Raw genomic sequence first — 18302 nt, forward strand, 5'->3', positions numbered from 1 at the left:
TGGCGCACAGATTGGGAACCACTGGCCTAATGTAATATGCATGTCTGGGTATGCAAACATGTACATGTGTTTATGGATATGAGTAAACGTAGGTTTTAAAAAACTCCTTCCCATACCCTACATACGCCATCCTGATTACCAATTACCCACCAACCCTTTTCAAGCACTCCGAATTCATCGTCCAAATCTTGTTTTTTATCTACTTGTTGACACACTTCAAACCTTTCAGGCTTCCCTTCCTCTCATACCTGCATTTCAAACTTCTGTCCTTCGACCTACTCATGCAACATGTGAGGGTATATGTCAGACATTCCCACTAATGACTCACATCCAATCTCTATTAAGCAACTGCTATTAATCCTCTTTCATAAAATGGGAGTAAATGCATGATACCTCGAGAGGGCGAGCATAACTCAAATAATTCACAAAAGGAGAAAAAGTGGTAAAAAAAATAATTAAAACCATATTGCTAACAACCTGCTTCTAGCTTTAGGTTCTGGAGTAGCACACCACGTGCTGCAAAGTGCTTCAATGCCTTATCTTGTCTCGCAAGTGCTATATATATAAATGCTATGACAAGTAAAATTACTTGGGGTGCCCCCACTCTGCCATTTGCAATCTTTACGGTTTGTACCCCACCTTCCACAATTCTTGCCTATTTTCAAAGCGTTTACTCTGGATGTGGAGTGTTATCCTCTAGTAATGTGCAGACGGGGGAAAATTCTATCAATTAGAAGGCAGCAGTAATTAAATAATGTCCTTCTCCTTGGATCACACCTTCATTCTTTGTAACATTACCTACATACATTGCTGGAATTGAAAAAAATATGCCAGGAACCCATAAATGGGAGGTCAAGGTGTGGCAGAGGAAAGGGGGTCAAGGCATAAGGGGTGGTTCTTGAAAAGCAAATCCTGACAGTTAACTTATACATTTTTTTTAAATCCAGCGGCGGCTCCTCTGCTAAGGGGGAGACGTGTCTTCCCACTAGATTTGAGCAAAAATTAAAATAAAATTGTAATAACTCTATGTTATTATCATCGTATTTTTGCTGGGAGTAAGGGGGCTGGGCTGGAGAGGGCTGGAGGAGGGCTGGAGGAGGGGTATGTGCACCATAAAGTGCGCATGTCTGCTTGGCAGGCCGTGTTGGGCAGGCCAAACAGACCTATGCGCTTTGCATGTTCTCTACTCGGCTGTATTGCACAGCCGAGTGGAGAACATGCACAGGCTCCCACTCACAACCTGAGCACCGAAGCAGTCGCTCAGACCAATCACGATGCTGCTGTCATGCTGGTGACATCAGTGTCGTGACTGGCTGGGAGCCTGTGTGCTGCCAGGAAGAGGACGGAGACGGAGGGGAGCTAAACCAAGTCTCCCAAAGGAGAAGGTAAGTGGGTTTTCTTTAATTTCTTTATTTTTTAACTCCCCCACCCCGTCCTGTCAGTCCTGCCCCATCACCCATTTCAGTGGCAGAGGCCACTGAAAAGATCTGCTGCAAACAATTTGGCAAGAAGGTCATATGTGAAAGTAAATGTATGCTAGATTACTTAATTGGTCACAAAGAGGCTGTATTTTAAAATATCTTAGAGGGTCAAGACACCTGCTGCAGAGATCATTGTTTGTCCAGCAATTTTGAGCTGTAAGATAACTCTAGTGGTAAACACAGTACTGGGAGAGTCCTGTGTTTTGTCCAGTCAGAGGTTTGACTGATAAAGTAGCATTGATTTTTATGTGCCTGCTGCAAAGCACATTATGTAACATACATGTCATAGATTTGTTGTTAATTTAAATTCAGAGTTTTCTGAGGTACATATCATCAGGTCAAGCCTGCTGATATTTGCTTGGTAAAAAGGCCCAGTAAAACTGGTATGTGAGACTTTTGGTGCGGAATGCACCAAAACCTGCATGTCGTCATGGGCGTAGCTTGTTCAGTAAGAATGGGGGTTGTGACCTTCAGATTTTCTGTCAATCAGGCTGGCATATAATGTTTAAATACATTATACAACAAGCACAGTGCATGGGAGGGGTCTAAGGGGCAATGTAAAGAGGGACGAAAGCAGAGTGGTAGGGGTGCTTAGTAAGGGAAAGTACAATATTTTGCAAAATTACCAACATTTTTGGTGACTTTAAAAACTGAAAGGGAGAAAGTGTGTGTGCGTTTCTATCTGAATGTATGTTTAAATTCCTGGTGAAATCCAGCAGACATCTTCCCATACCTGACTGAAAACATCTGTACTTAACTATTTATCAGAAAATGCATTTATTAGGGGGGTGAAGCACTTGAAATCCCCCCTCAAGCTACGCCCCTGCATGTTGTTCCCCTTTACAATGGGCAAATCTAATAACAGACATTGTTATCATACCTGTTACATTCCAAACCCTAGGTATCAGCATGGAAATGGTGCAATAAATAGTACACACTACTCCAGAGAAACAAATGCTGTTATCATCATACCCTTAATACCAATACTCTGATACTGTTGTCAGGGTTAGGCTGGAAGTGTTACAATGTACCCCCCGGTAAGATTGTAGGAGCGCAAGATGGCTGGCTCAGTAATGGCTGTGACAGTTTGGGTAGGTTGTGGATGCAGACCCTAATCTCTTGTGGAGTTCCTTGGCAGCAGTAACCAGCCCTCCCCTTATTGCTCTGAGTGGCCCCAATTTTTTTTTTTAAACTACGACTAGATACTCTCCTAAAAGAGTGTTGCTACATTGGTTTTGAAAACATATACATGGATTTACAAGCCTTGAAGCTTTGTCACTTTGCTCATCGTTTGTTAACACTTTTACTGCCCATATGAAATTCCTTGAATATTTGTCCTTCAAGCCGGGTATTTGTTTATACAATGGGGGACATACTACCCTTAGATGTCTGAGTGGTGGGGTAGTTTGCTAGTGTCCAGTTCCTTCTGAATAGGGGTGGGCGGGATTTGCAGAGTTTCATTCTGTTGAATTCCATTAAAATTCCGAGGATTTCATTGAAGGGGCAGAGTGGGCACCACAATGTGCAGTGCATACCCCTCATTGCCCTTAAGTATAAGTACGTAAGGATCCTAGATTACACAAGGGCACAGATTGCTGACTTTTAGGGCACGTTAAAGGATTTATGTTTGTCCATTTAAGAAAGACTACAAAATATTAATCTAATATCTAAAAAAAAAAAAAAAAAAAAATACACACATTTCATTACATCTTTAGTGTGAAATTAAATATTGAAGTGAAACCCCTGTATCTATTTATCCTTCACGATCCCACAAATCCTGCTCCAATTTAGGATAAAGCTGAAGAAACACCTCTTTAAAAAACATACATCACATCAAAGTAACCATCCACCTCTGCTCTCAAACCCAGCTTCCCAACCTTTTGATTGTATTTGATGCATTTGGCTTCTTTTTTTTGCTATAAAAATAGTACAAACATACGAAGCTTACAACAACACATAGGGGGTCATTACGACCCTGGCGGATGGCAGTAATTTGGGGAAAGGTACTGCCAACAGATGCAGAAACTCTTCAACAGTGAAAGGCTTCAGGATGGGAGAAAGGTTTAACTAGGTCATACCTATGTGGTTAAATGGGTATGTGGTGCTATTTTACTACAATTGTCATTCTGATGAACTGACACTCGTGTGCATGGCCTCAGAATACTAACAGCTTCATTTCTGTCACTCGCCAAGCAACTCATTACAGGTTGCACAGTGTTTGGTACACTATTAATTGCACCCAATAATATCCACCTCCAAAGCATTCAAATTTATTAGGGCCAATAAATACCACCTCTTACAATTTTTGGGGAAAGAGCATACACATTTTGGTGCTTTCTTTACCCAAATGTGCATGTTCTGATAATTCCTAGGCATTTTTCCACCTCTAAATTGATACAGGTTTGACCTGCCAAAATGCACCTGTGGAAAATTAGGATGTGTTGTGTTATGTGATATTAGTAAGCTGTGTTTTTATAGTGATCTAATCACCAGCGAGGGTATCCAGTGACTTCTTAGCAGGTATGGCAGGCCAGCACTGGAAGGTTTACTGGAAAAGCCAAGCCTTCTTCTTCCTGAAAAAGTCAACAAGAGAGGAGAATGCTCTGATGTGTTGTGGGAGGTGGTTCAAGACTTTGGGGACAGGTAGGATAAATCGTTAGGAGCCAGGTACAATATTAGCTGCAAAGTTATATTTCCTATATATGATATAAAAGGAGTTACCACACACGCCGAAATTTGAAGTGCTGCTCGTAATGAAGCAAAAACAGTGATTGTTAGTGCTGTCAGGAGTCGGGAACATGTCCTTACAAGCTGGCATTTTGAGAAGTTGATAACTCTGAGCAGAGTGAGTAACATCTCATGTGTTATCTCTGACTGATGCCGCAAAAAAGCACGATGGGCCCGATTCACTAAAGGTAAACTTAGACGTTTGGTCTAAACTTAGACCAAAAGTCTAAGTTTACGACTTTTGAGAATTCACAAAGGACATTTATGAGTAGTATCTTTATGTCTGCATGTGGGGCAGAGATCTGTGCAGACATAAAGATACTACTAAATGCCCTTTGTGAATTCCCAAAGCCTAAGTATAAACTTAGACGTTTGGTCTAAGTTTATATCAAACTTCTAAGTTTACCTTTTTTGAGTCTAAACTGTTTTTTCCCAGACCAGGATCATTTTTATAGGGCAAAGTGGAAAACAACTGCATGAAATCATGTTCAGCTGTTTCTAAATAAAGCGTATATTTCAATGCCCATAAGGGGCAGTCTAATGAGGTGAATGTTGTAATAATTATTTATAAAAACACCACAAGCAGACACCAAAAATGGTGCTTGAATTGATGGAAAATAATGTTGTTACACAGTGTCCTGGACACGAGTATGGCTGAAGCTGTGCAAGAACAGACTGACCCCGTGATCTAAGTGACTCTTTAGCCTAGTGTTCAACGGAGGCACAATATACAAACAACCTCACTATTGCTTAGTCATGTCTCATATGTTTCATATCTTGTGCACTACCATTTTTTTTCGCATTTTGCAATTTCTTGAATTTATTTTCAAGTAAGTAAAGACAGAGTAATAAAAACCTGGAACCTAAACCACCCAGGGCCCTGATGTATAAGCATAGTATATCACATGCAAGGGTATTAGCTCACATTTAGAGCAAAATGGAGTTCCTTGACTTTGGTGGTTCAGGAATTTGGACATTCTTAGTTGCAATGATTGATGCATAGTTAGGTAGTTAGTCACTTAGATTAGATGCCAGTTTGCCTAATAAATCGCTAGATGTGTGGATAGCTTATCATGGTGTGGATGAATGGCGGTTGACCTCAATCTGTGGTAGGTGGATTCTCATATTATTAAATTAGAATATTTGATGTGTGTAGTGATAGTTCATTGATTACGTGCATGAAAATATAGAAGAATGGGTAAGAGTTGGATGGTAGTTGATTAGTGATTTAATTATAGATTTATAAGGGCAGATAGTTGATTAAATACTCTGGTGGCGGGACAAATGGATGGATGCTATGGAGGATGGGAAAATGACCAGAAAGATAGCTGGAAGCTGTAGTTATTAAGGCATATTACTAGATGTATGTATAACAGTTTTGATTGTTTGTTATTTGTTGATGAACTGGAAGTGTGGCTGTATCTTAAACAAAATAACATATAGATAAATGCGTAATTTGGAAGGTGGACGTATAGCTGGTGAGACAGGTTCTGCAGGAAGCATAGAACTGGCAGAATATTGACTACATGTGAGAAAAGACAGTCAAGATACCATGATACTTTCAATTCTATTAGCACTTACTTTTTGTGCATAGTGATACCATATGTAAGTTTGTGGTGTTGATCACGAATGATTTGTGTTTTCGATTTTCATATACTCTATCTTGAACTCCTTGTTTATGATTCCTTACAGTTCCAATACAGTGCAATAATCATGGACCTTCTTCAGTCCATTGCTACATTCATGTTGGTAGTGTCTACGGTCATTGCCGCCAGTGTTGAAACAAAGAAGGAATTGCAGCATGCCAACACCTGTCCAGTAATTACATGTGCTGCTGGAAACAATGGGCTACCAGGCAGAGATGGGAGAGATGGCAAGGAAGGTCCCAAAGGGGAGAAAGGAGACCCAGGTAAAACGATATTCATTTATCCAGGTTGCTCAGCAGCCTATTTCCTATAGCACTACATATTTATTTACTCTGCCTTCAATTTACTGTGGTTTCCAAAACACACAATCCTAGTGGTGCTTTGTTTTACTATTTGCTAAGTTTAGATCGTAGTTAACCAACATTATATGATCACTCAAATCATCTTATGCCTTTTAATCATCATGGGAGTGCCTAACAGCCTTAAGGCAGAGTTGAGAGTTCTAATCCTACATTCACAAAGGGAGGGATAGGTTGATCTCAAACAAAAGAGAATTCCCTGAAACCATCCCCAAAACTGGCGTCTTCAGAATATTTTCTCCATAGAAAACAAACTATGACTTTTACAATATTCCCAAATTCCACCTGTGAGATGTGAGTATTGAGCAAAGGAAGGTTTTATCTTAGCTGGAAACAAATGCTTAGTCCTGGCTCGGCTCTGGACCCATCAGACTATTGAGGCACATAATCCAGGGTACTCCTCACTCCTTCCCTTTCCTAATGCAGCTTTGGATGAAAAAATGCTGCGTCTTTTTAAATGAGTGATAGCTGGGAATTATGTTGCACACAATCAAAAATCTGAAATGAGAGTATTTTCCCATGAATGCTTTCCTCTTAAATTGTAGTTTAAATGTGTAAGATGTAAGTTGTGTATACACAATTATGGTATAATTTAGAGTTTGGTGGAGCAGAAGTAATTGGTTTGGTTTGTTCGACAAAGTGCAGTTTCCCAGATCAGTTTAGGGTTCAGGAAGCACAGAGTTTACACCAGCAAAACCTTAACTGGCTCCAGCGGTGTAAACCTTTGATCTGGTGTCTCATCCACCAAGTGGCCACTAGCTCAAAGTGAAAGTTGTTTCACTCCATTGAGGGTGTGGTGACTGTCACTCATTTTCTTTAACTGAGCCTGCCACACTTTCTGTAGCAGCAATGTGCAGGGATAATGAATAAGGACTCCTTCACACTGACAGACAATTTCCTGAGTGTGGGGAGTCATTTTTTATTTTCAAGAAACAAACTCCTACTCTAAATACAGGGTAGAATAAAGAGACTGAAGTTCCATCACCCTAGGATATCATTGAGAAAATCCAGGCATCTGATTCTACTCCATTTTTTGAGTTTCCTCCTGGAGGATTTTCAGTTCCCTCTAAAGTGCAAATGATGTGTGTTCAAGATGATTTCGTAATAAAGGGTCAGATGAATTTTGCATGCCATAGGCATATTTGGCAAATAGGCTTCATTGAACTCAGTTACCCCTATTGGGGGAGTGCTTAGACATTGATCGAGGTTCACCTGCCGACGAGGTTGGGGCGTATGCCTTCCTGCCTGAGGACCCTCCGCCCTGTTGAGTGATCCCTGCCTACCTAGTAGTGATTTCTGTACTGTGAAGGATACCCCCACCATGGCAGCACACTACATAGAGCACTCAAGGCTTGCCAAGTGAGTGCTGTTCTTAAAGTACCAGCTCTACTAACGTTTTTGTATTGAGAAAAAAAGTCGTATTTTGTGAGTTTGCTTGCAGGGAGTTTCTCCTTGTGACTGGAGGCCAGTCTAGATTTTCCCTGGCTATGCCTGCCAGGCAAAAGATGAAAAGTGTTTCAATGGACCCTGTGCACTGTTACACTAAGCACATATGGCTAATTATACTCTACCAAATTCTGCGTACACTAATTTTGCAACATCTTTACTTTGAGCAGGCAAGTACGGGGATACTTTTGAGATTAAATGATGAAGTAATGAGGTGATTTTTATATATATATATATATATATATATATACATATAGTGTATGTATATAACTACTTTGTTTTTCTATTTTAATTCTAGGTTTGCAAGGATTGAGGGGCCTGCAGGGCCCACCTGGAAAGGCAGGGCCAATAGGACCAACTGGCTCAATTGGACCAACAGGCCAAAAAGGAGCACAGGGCATGATTGGGCCAAAAGGATCAACTGGAGCAACAGGACCAGCAGGACCAGTGGGAAAAACAGGACCAGTGGGACCAGTAGGCCCAAAAGGCTCAGCTGGACCAGCAGGACCTACTGGGGTAATGGGTCCAAAAGGATCAATTGGCCCACCAGGGCCAGCAGGGGTGACAGGTTCTGTGGGACAAAAAGGTTCAACTGGAGCCCCTGGTTCACCTGGACCCGCAGGGCCAACAGGACCAACCGGAGCAACAGGGCAAAAGGGTTCACCTGGGTCAGCAGGGCCAATGGGCCCAAAGGGTTCAATAGGTGCAACAGGAACAGCTGGACAAATTGGACCAACAGGAGTAGCAGGACCAAAAGGAGCAGCAGGTCCAAGTGGACCAACCGGACCAGCAGGCCAGAAAGGTGCTTCAGGATCACCAGGTCCAACAGGAGCAGCAGGTCCCAAAGGCTCAGCAGGTGCAACAGGTGCACCTGGCCTGAAAGGCTCAGCTGGACCACCAGGGCCACAAGGGGCAATGGGGCCTAAAGGCTCAGCAGGAGCAACAGGACCAGCAGGGCCAACAGGTCAAAAAGGTGCAAATGGATCACCAGGCCCAAAAGGAGACACAGGACTTCTAGGCCAAAAAGGACAGAAGGGAGAGAGTGGAGGCTCTGGTAAGTGGAAAGGATGTGGTTTGTTAGAACAAGCTCAAAGGAGGCAAACAATTTGTAAACAAAAAATTGCTATGGTGGGAGAGATTCCCAGGGTTGGTTGTGACTATTCATGTAGACGCTTAGAAAGATAGTTGTGATTTAGAGGGAGCAGGTCCAGTATTGGCTAAATTTTGGTAAAAGAGAAAGAATCTGTGAAGTTTTGGTTTAAACCCCCAACCAAGAAGGTTTTGGTTAACTTGAAAATTATTCACAGGGACTGTGCTGTTTCAATTCAATTCAAGGAATGGCAAGAGTGGCCCTGTTTCAGTGATAGATGCATCTCATAGATTGAGGTGATTGGATACACAGAACCATATAAATGTGTCTGTTTCAGTGAGAGAGATACCCATAGGTGGCTGTGTTCATTGAGAGTTGACAAAAAGTGTAGTTGTGTTTTGACTGCAGAAGGTAAATAGCACACGTTCTGATTCAGTGGGACATGAATGCCAGTGATAATTGTAATTTGGTGGAACATAAATAAATATGATGGATACATTTGAGTTAAAAGTAAACATACTGGAAGTGTTTGTTTTGCAAAGCCAAGTTCTTAAAAGATGGCATATTGCTCCTGAGTAAGAAACTAATTGAAATGTTTTGTTTGCTATGGGGAGAAAACTTTAAGAACAGTTCCATTCCAGCAGGAAAATGCCTGTTGGTCATTACATGAAGACAACTTCAGATTTGACGCTCATGCCTAGTAAGTCAGCAATCATTTTCCTTCAAATCATTTGTAATGAAACATGCATGTAATTGCATTAGCTTTGGAGACTAAGGGCCAGTTTTATAATCTGGCAGACAGCCTGTTTCTCTGCCAGAGTGATGGAGTAAATTACTCCTTTCCGTGGGAGAGGTGAGAGCTACCAGATTTAGAAATGACTGCCAAGCAGGCAGCCATTTCTTAAAGCATTGTCAGGAACTTCTGTCATGGCTATGCCTGTCTATGCTATTTGCAACTTGATGCACAGCTCCATCAACATGACGGGGCCCTGAACCATCTGTTTTCCTTTTTATTTAAAAAAAAACCAAAGCAGGATTTTCTTTTTAAAATTAAGAAAGGAAATGGTCCCCTTCACATAGGAGTCCTCTACTGTGGCGAGGAGAGCATTAAGCAGTTTTCAATGCCCCTTCCTGCCAGGGTTTTCCTGGCAGTGACAGGTAGTGAAAACTGACCTTTAGTTCCACCAATCTAAATAAGGTGGGAAGAAGAGGTCTGCCTCCGATACCCCTTACTCCCTAAGGTTGTCAGGGTTTAATCATGGTGAAGATGGAATAGTCTCTGCTGTCATTAAACCAAAGGTCTGCCCGCATTTAATTTCCTTGTTGGACCATTATGTTGGCAGTAAGCATACTCTGCCGCGGTTCTAACAGAGTATGCTTATCACTAATGTATAAGTGACACATTAAGTGGCTTTAGTAATGCATGTCAAGGTCGTTCTTTGATGTCTTTTGAGCATATACAATTGAAGTTTTTATTTGTATCCTGGCTATTTCCTTAAGTTTGAGTCGTCACTCTAAAGCGATGACATGCTATTACCATTATTGGTCTTTCTTATGTTGTGATTTTAAAGGCTAGCAATGTAATTGTGTTTGTCAAGTTGAATATAGTTGTAAAATAGGGTTCAGAATTTTTTTTTTAATGTGTTGGATTTCTGGTATCTTCTAGTGGACATTTTTGTTTACACGCAATGTGATTAAAGCATAAAGCAGCAGATTTTCTCCAGTGGAAACTCGTGGAGAACCTTTAGATGAAATATTTGACATGCTCTCATTTTTTCACATTGTTGATTTATTTTGGCCACTGTGGTTTGAAGCGTCTCGGATTCCTGTTTTATTGTGATGTTTTACCGGATGTGCAGTGATAACATTATAACCAAAGAATTCACAAGCAAAACCCCTGTTAACATTGATGATACTGTAGTTTCAGGGGGATTGGACCCTGCGATTAAACTCTACACTGTGCCCTCACTGCATACTAAGGGCTAAATTCTGATTTTTGTACAAACAAATGTTTTCACACTGGCAAACTCTGCAAGCCCTATTGTCGAGAAGGCTGCTATGAAGTACACAACTTACAAAATTTATTTTGTCAAAAGCCGATTCTAATTTTTATGTCTCGTTGTCATGCTGAAAATTCATAATCTCGCCAATATACCATGCTTGTTCAATTCTTCATCCAAAGATGTCCATATTTACCACCTTTGCTAAATACGCCGCCTTATTCTGCCGCACTTGTTAATAAGGGCCTCTGTCATCAACTTGTCAAACAAAGTTTGGAATTGTTCAGATGAGAAGGTGTTAACATTTTTCTGTCTTCTGGTCAATTCAAAACTCTAGACATGGATCATAACTGATTTAATGAAATCGCAAAATTGTATTTGTTCTATGAAGTTGAAATGTGAACCAACTGCCTATAGATTCAGGAAGCACGGAGTACCAGAGAAATTGCAAGATTTTTCAACACATCTTTCTTTCCTTAGAACTCGACCTTCTGAAACGACAGGTCACTGCATTGGGCACACAACTGAAAGCATTACAGTCTGCTTCAGCCAAACAAAGAAAAGGTAAATTGCCCTCATCGCTTTAAATCTATACCATATTTATGTGACTGTGAATGCCACTGAATAAAAGACGCCAGCTTAGATGGTCCTAGGAGTCCATGCGTACTCTGTGTACAATACCTGTATCTTTGTGGTAGTGGAGATTCTAGTTTTTTTAAATGTAATATATAACATCCTTCTAGACATCACAAGGCAAGAAGGCAGATATACCAAGCCTTGTTTTTTACTTCTGGAATTTCACTGGTTATTTGCTTAGGGTGCTCGTGCTATTGAGAAAATGCGAATTATTTTGCTTCTTGACCGTACTATTTCTCGGTACAGAATGTGAAATGTAATATTTCAGAGTACTTTGGGACTTCATATTTCCATTTCAGTGTGAAAAATGAGTATTTCAGAAAATTAAAGTAATCAAAGAATGAATTGCAAAGCTTGCTTGACTCGAAGAGACCCAGATCCCTGACATATAGACAACAGCCAACTTGAAACCACTTGAAAATAATCAATATCATCCTCTTTAGTTTTTCAGGTCGGACCCACCATAAAGTGTTTTGGAGCATGTACAAATGCCCCTCCAGTCATTCTCTGCATTGAATCACTATACTTTACTTATGTCTCCTCTCAAATGTGATGGCAGTGTTACATTGTTTTTCTAGGGTTTTCGATCGTTCCCATACTTTACTTTCTGTAACAAGTAAATTAATTTTATAAATAAAAAAGACAATGATTCTAAGGTTCTCTCGGTCCTAGAACTCATTAATGCAACACTTGTTATTATGATAATAATAAGTATAATGTGGGTTTTTAGAAATCCTTATACCCAGTCCTTTTTTACGCAGTAGTTCTCTACTCAATCCACCGTCTACACATGGACAGAGGTGACATCTTATCCACTCTTTCGTCAGTAGACATCGTGCTCTTTGTTTGATGCATGGAAAGTGGTCATCAGCTGCAAGAGGGTTGTAGTCAGCAGCTTCTCACGGAGGCCCTTCAAGCATATGGGGTTGCCGACTCCTCATTCTGCAAGGGCTCTGGCCCATTGGCCCAGGATTCACACAACTCCTTCAAGAGGGCTCTCCTCTGGCATAAACATACAAGAGTCACAGACTTTGTTCTGCATGCAGACAATGACCCGATCAGTGCAGAACCCACCTCCTCAAACCCTGCAAAGTCCACTCAACAGTGGTCCCTAAAGGGCTTCATCCTTTCAACGCTCTACTTTTCCTCACGAGGCACACTAGTTTTGGCAAGCGATGGTGCTCCAGGCTCGGTGGCAGGTGGTTTTGGATTGCCTGGGTGATGTTCCCTCACCCAGCAGGGACTAGCATGCCGCGGCTGCCAACCCTGGTCGCAGGCAGAGATTTTGCAGAACTTTCCCTGCTCACACAGCTCATCTGGCCGCTCAACAGATGACCAATTTTTGGGTCTCAAGCCCCTTTTTGTAGTCCACGTCCAGACACCAAATGTGATCTACAGGTTGAATCTTTGAAGTTCATGTTGGGGGGCTGTTTCTATTGAAGTGTACACTCCTCTACCTTTTCTTCCCCTTGAAAGCAGTCTGTCACAGCAGGCGCAACTCCAAGCTGATAGCCCCCCTACACAGGCCATGGAAGTGATTAGAGTTCACACCTTGATGTCAGCCACAGTGAATTGTGTATCAATAGATTAACCCAGGGACTCAGGCCTATTCTTTTTGGTTCCCTAATGAACCCCATCTCCTTCCTGAGATGTGCCTAGGTCCCTTACTTGTAACCTTTCTCTGAATCAAATAGTACCCTTTGAAGTGTACAGGGTAAGCCTGGTTCTCCACTCTCCAGAGTGTCCCACAATGATTACAGGAATGCAGCAATACATAAATCTGTCTGGAGGGATTCCCCTAAGTTCTGTCCTCATGTTTCTCTGTGCAGCCCTTCGTCTTGCAAAAATGGAACTCAGGGGCCTCTATCTATTGTATCTTTACAGGCACACAGATACTTGGTACATGTAGAACAGCATAGACACTCTGCTCATTACGGTATCCTTCATGTACTTTACCACTCACAGCCATACATACACCCAGTACATGCATTTAACATGCACATCTTGGACAGCACTATATCCTTCAGGTACTCACCACTCAAGCACACATACACCCAGAATATGCATTTAACATGCACACACTGCAAAGCACTACATCCTTCATGCACTGTCCCACTCACAGGCATACATACACTCGGCACCTGCATTCTACATGATTGCACTGCACAGTGCTGCATTATCCTTGTATAACATCCTTCCCCAGCACCTATACACCGAGCTCAGATACATTACTCTTGCACTGTGCAGCACCCACATTAACCTGATGAAGACCAAGGGGTGAGGTAAGCACATAGCAATGGAACCTTGAAATAGTGAGCCTGTAGGCCTCACTCCAGTGACACAGGCTAAAGAGGACCTGCACACTCCAACTGATCACTACAAAGTATGCTGCCACCATCACTCGCATGTTGTATAACTGTTGCTGGCAGTAGCATTCCATCACTATGGGGGCCACCTCTCCCGGCCCAACAAGACCTCAATCTATGAGACAGGCCTATGACATGGCACACACTCATGATCTGTGTTTGCCTATGATGACAAAAATCAGCATTAGGGATCCATGTTACAGGACAGGGGTGCATGTCCATTACCATACGAAGGACTTGTCCGTTCCATCATTTGCAATGTGCTTTTACTTTATGTATGTCAGAGAAACTGTGTCAGCAGTTCTAATCCTTCCCTATTTTGCATGATACCCTCCCAACAAGTATGACTCACAAACATATGCTGGTAGAAAATGTGAGCAAAAGCTTCTAGTATGTTAAATCGAAAGGTGCCAGATGTAACATTAGATGCAAATCTAGTTCAACTTACATTTCCAACTTTTCACACACTTTACACATAATATACCAGTTTATAGTGTCCTCAAGCCCTCCAATGGTTTTGCAAAATGTTACTCAATGAATCCCCAAACAGGTGCGTCAATCCTGAAAGCTGCAAGGTGAAAAATCCAAATCAGTTGAATGACAATTAATTATTATGGGTTTGTAAAGGAGCCTTAACATGCCTCATATACAGCTGGCCTGAAGGATTATAAAGTAGAGTGGAATGGCCACATCAAATGTCACACAGTAATACATTTCCATCTTCACACTGGTTTAAATGTTTGTGTTTTTTATGTTAGGGAGTTATCTGAGTATATTGCTAATAGGTAAGATTGTTTTGCTGCTGCTTGTTTTTTACATCTGTGTACTGTAAGGATGTAAACCAGAATAGAGAGATGTAATTATTGACCTATCAAAATATCGACAGCCTGAATATTGTGAGACTAGCCTATAGAGGTAAGTCTTGGTGTGCTATTCCTAACTTAACTTAACCTCAGTGTACCTTTAAGATTTGTCACATATATAGACCTAGCTTCATGATATTCTGGTGGTCGCGATCTTGGCCACAACATTTTTGAAAATCACTATTTTGACCTATAGGTCAGGTTGCTCCTCCAGCCTCATTGCAGAAGTCGTTAACCAAACTTACAAGCTACTGCCAGGGTCTCTTAAACATTAAAATTAATGTTGTTGCATGATATATAATGATTATTTCTTGTTCATATTGACAACGTTAGACATTTATAGACTAGAATCACTGAGGGAGCTATCCTGAGCAAGAATTTAAGGTTCATTGGTAGCCAGTGTATAATCTGTAGTAATGGACAAAGCTGTACACATCTTGTTATCATCCTTATTAGGTGCACATATATGTTTCATGTTTGCATTTTTCAAAGGATCTCTTCCACTCAAAGAAAGCAATTCTCAGAATGACAATAAAGGATTCATGTGAATTTCTCTTCTGTTTTACAGCTTCTCTTCTACAGAATGCCAGGAGTGTGGGTGAAAAACTCTTTGTGACCAATAATCTTGAAATGAACTATGAGGTGGCAAGAGTAGCGTGTGTGAAAGCTGGTGGTCTTTTGGCCTCACCAAGGAATGCAGCAGAGAACGCCGCCATCCAGGAAATTGTTACAATGACTGGGAAGATAGCTTATCTCGGCATAAATGATATGCAGACAGAAGGCACCTTCAAATATCCAAATGGAGACAAACTCAGCTACACCAACTGGTCGCCAAAGGAGCCCAATAATGACAAAGGTGTTGAAGACTGTGTAGAAATATTCAGCAATGGGAAGTGGAATGACAAGTCATGTGGAGAAAAGAGATTGGTCATTTGTGAATTCTAAAATCATGTGCTTTCTTGTTTTAAGCCATCTTCCTCAAGGGCATGCATTCATACAGTCAAGGTTTGTTATCAAACGAGCCTTTACATTTTAAAAGGTGACCCAGTCAAAACAAGGGACTGATTTAAAATTTGACTAGCGGGTTGCTCTGTCACAAATGTAATGGATATCCTGTCTGTGTTATAACGAGCGCCTTAGGATATAAGGCGCTTGTAACAAGGGGGCAGTATATCTGTCACGTTTGTGATATAGTAACCCATCTGCCAAACTCGAAATGATGGTCAGAGAACCCATCAGTACCTTCCACACCCATTTCTGTCTTGGTAAAAGGCTCAAGAAAAATGATCAAACTTTAGTTAAGTCTTCTCTCCCTAAGCAGATGTGACATGAACTAAAGCAAGGCCCAACAGAAATAACAGTGCTTAAATTGTTCAGGTAGTTGCAGGTGGCAGCACCTGCACACATTCTTAGGGACTGAGACTTGTTTCGCATGATCATAATGTGACCAGATCGAGCGAGAAAAGAGAGATTGAAGGAGGAGGAAGAAAGGTAAGGAAACGATGACAAAGGACAAGAGGGATGACTAAAAAACCTGCAAAAGTGAGATAAAGAGACAGGAACTGTGGGGTGGTTGAAGAAAGAGGGATGAAGTGTAATCAAGACTGAGCATCCTTGGTATTTGGTAACCTTGTCCTATATAACCAGTGACAGACTCCTATGGAAAAACCTGGACCTTAGCTTATTTTATTTATTATTTTTAATTATTTTCACAAATTCGGCACTGAATTGGCTTCTCTATAAAAACAAAACATTTGCACTACAAACGCTTATCAGCGGTTTATCTGCAGGCCACATTAACACAAAAAACCTGAATAAAGTGATTGCCCCTGTGGAACTGTTCTGTGATTTCAGTTTTGGTAATATCAACATAGCATAACATTACATCATGAATTGCAGATGTTGGTCAACATCATGCTTGGCTCCACAGTTTCACATCGGCAAGCATAATCCTAACGCTTTAATAGGTGGCTCTTGGTGTGCTGGGTTATGTTATGCTTGCCGGCTTCCACTACCGCAGATCGAAGTGGGACAAAAAGGCTTTGTAATATATTCTCCTTGTTTAGTAGATTGAGTCCCTCTGATGTATTCGCCATTCCATGTTAGTAGATTTTATGAATAGAGTACTGCCTAAACTCTAGTAGTCTGGTTATCTTCACAAGATAGCCAGTGCTTAATTTAGGCTTGTAGTTTGAGCTGGTGAATGCCACCAGTGGTCACAAACACTCAATTTTGGGGCCTGGGGATTATTTTTCATCTTCAGGCTTTGATATTGAGTAAGAAAGAGAAAGGCAGAAAATGAAGATTGCGAAAACAAGAGAAAAACCAGAGCACAGTGATGAAGAGAAAAGGCAGGGATTAAATAGAACCTATAAGACTGAGATGAAGGGACAGGAATTGCTGATGATGGAAGAAAGAGACCAAAGGATATACATTCTTGCTATGCAACAATCCAAGTATTGGGTAACATTGGTGGTGAACTACTGAAAATAAATTGCATGTATTTGTTTTTTAAATTACTAATCACTGAACCTAGCCACACTTTCAGACTGGTGTGATTCTGCAGGAAGTATCCACTAGCTGCCAGTTACTTTTTGCATACCTGATAGAAGAGACATTAGAAGGACTCAGGACAATTATTTATCTTGTTCTACTTGAGCCTTGAATCAAGACATTATAACAAACAGAGTCCTAAAACATCATGCAGGATCAAATCTACAGTAGGTGATTCTATGCCTCAGAGCAGGAAACCACAAAAAAAGGTGTGGAAGATAGCCCTTGGAAGGAAAGCATCACGATGTCCTCATTTCATGAGAAGGGGGTCAAAAAATGTCACTTGCACTGGCCCTGAAAATGAACTATCTGAAAACCTATTTTATTAAGCACTAATCCCTGTACATCAATGCTGTGATCTACTGAGTTTTAGACCCTTCAGCAGTCTTTTGTATATATTTCTCACTCCCTCAGAGAGGAGCAGCAATTATGTTTTGCTCAGAAGATTCAGTGCATCTCTAGTAACAGAAACTGTATGGGTACTTTAAGGAAAATCCTTTCGGTGGTGGTGCTGAGAAACGTTCAGGAATTTTCAATTAAATATAGAACGTTAATTTTGGAATTGGATCAAACTGTGAATCACAAATGTACATTATAAATAAAATTTATTTTTCGTTTAATGGGGTCCTAGATTGTTCATTACTCTTCTACTGAGTCTTACCTTTTTTTCTTTGTTTCACTCTATCTCTGGAAGACGACTATTTCAGTTGTTTCAGCTGGGTACCCTGTTTCTCAATTTGGACAATTTACGAAAGCGGATGAAACCTGCTAGACCTTGATGTGTCCCTGACAAAAACTTCAAAACTTTTTGCTTAGTAATAAAATACGCAATGTTTAAATAAATTGGGTAGTAGCAACATAGATGGACATAAACATCCAAATAGCAACGATGCACATATTTTCCTATACCTTGTTAAAAGTTTCCAGCAATAGTATCTTCTCATATTTTTATGACTGCATCTTGAGGATCATAATACATATTTTGCTCCTACATTAACACACTTGTTGCAGATTTCAATGCGGGTAGACTGAGATTTTAAAATACTGCTTCTAGTACTAGTCTCAAGATTTCATATGTGCCCATTTTCCCCATCCAAGTTCAATATGCATTAGAAACCTAAATGGTTACCCCATA

General features: G+C 40.9%; 1 protein-coding gene across 1 annotated transcript; it reads left to right on the forward strand.

Moving 5' to 3' along the window:
* Nucleotides 1–1339: 1339 nt before the first annotated feature.
* LOC138300609 (pulmonary surfactant-associated protein D-like) lies at nucleotides 1340–17787 on the forward strand. The gene is made up of 5 exons (XM_069240204.1): nucleotides 1340–1385; nucleotides 5901–6117; nucleotides 7958–8713; nucleotides 11230–11313; nucleotides 15183–17787. Exons 2-5 carry the CDS (start codon nucleotides 5922–5924, stop codon nucleotides 15557–15559), a joined length of 1413 nt encoding a protein of 470 aa, XP_069096305.1. The 5' UTR covers nucleotides 1340–1385; nucleotides 5901–5921; the 3' UTR covers nucleotides 15560–17787.
* Nucleotides 17788–18302: the final 515 nt, after the last annotated feature.

The sequence above is a fragment of the Pleurodeles waltl genome, chromosome 6, assembly GCF_031143425.1.
Source record: "Pleurodeles waltl isolate 20211129_DDA chromosome 6, aPleWal1.hap1.20221129, whole genome shotgun sequence".
NCBI classification, from domain to species: Eukaryota; Metazoa; Chordata; class Amphibia; order Caudata; family Salamandridae; genus Pleurodeles; species Pleurodeles waltl.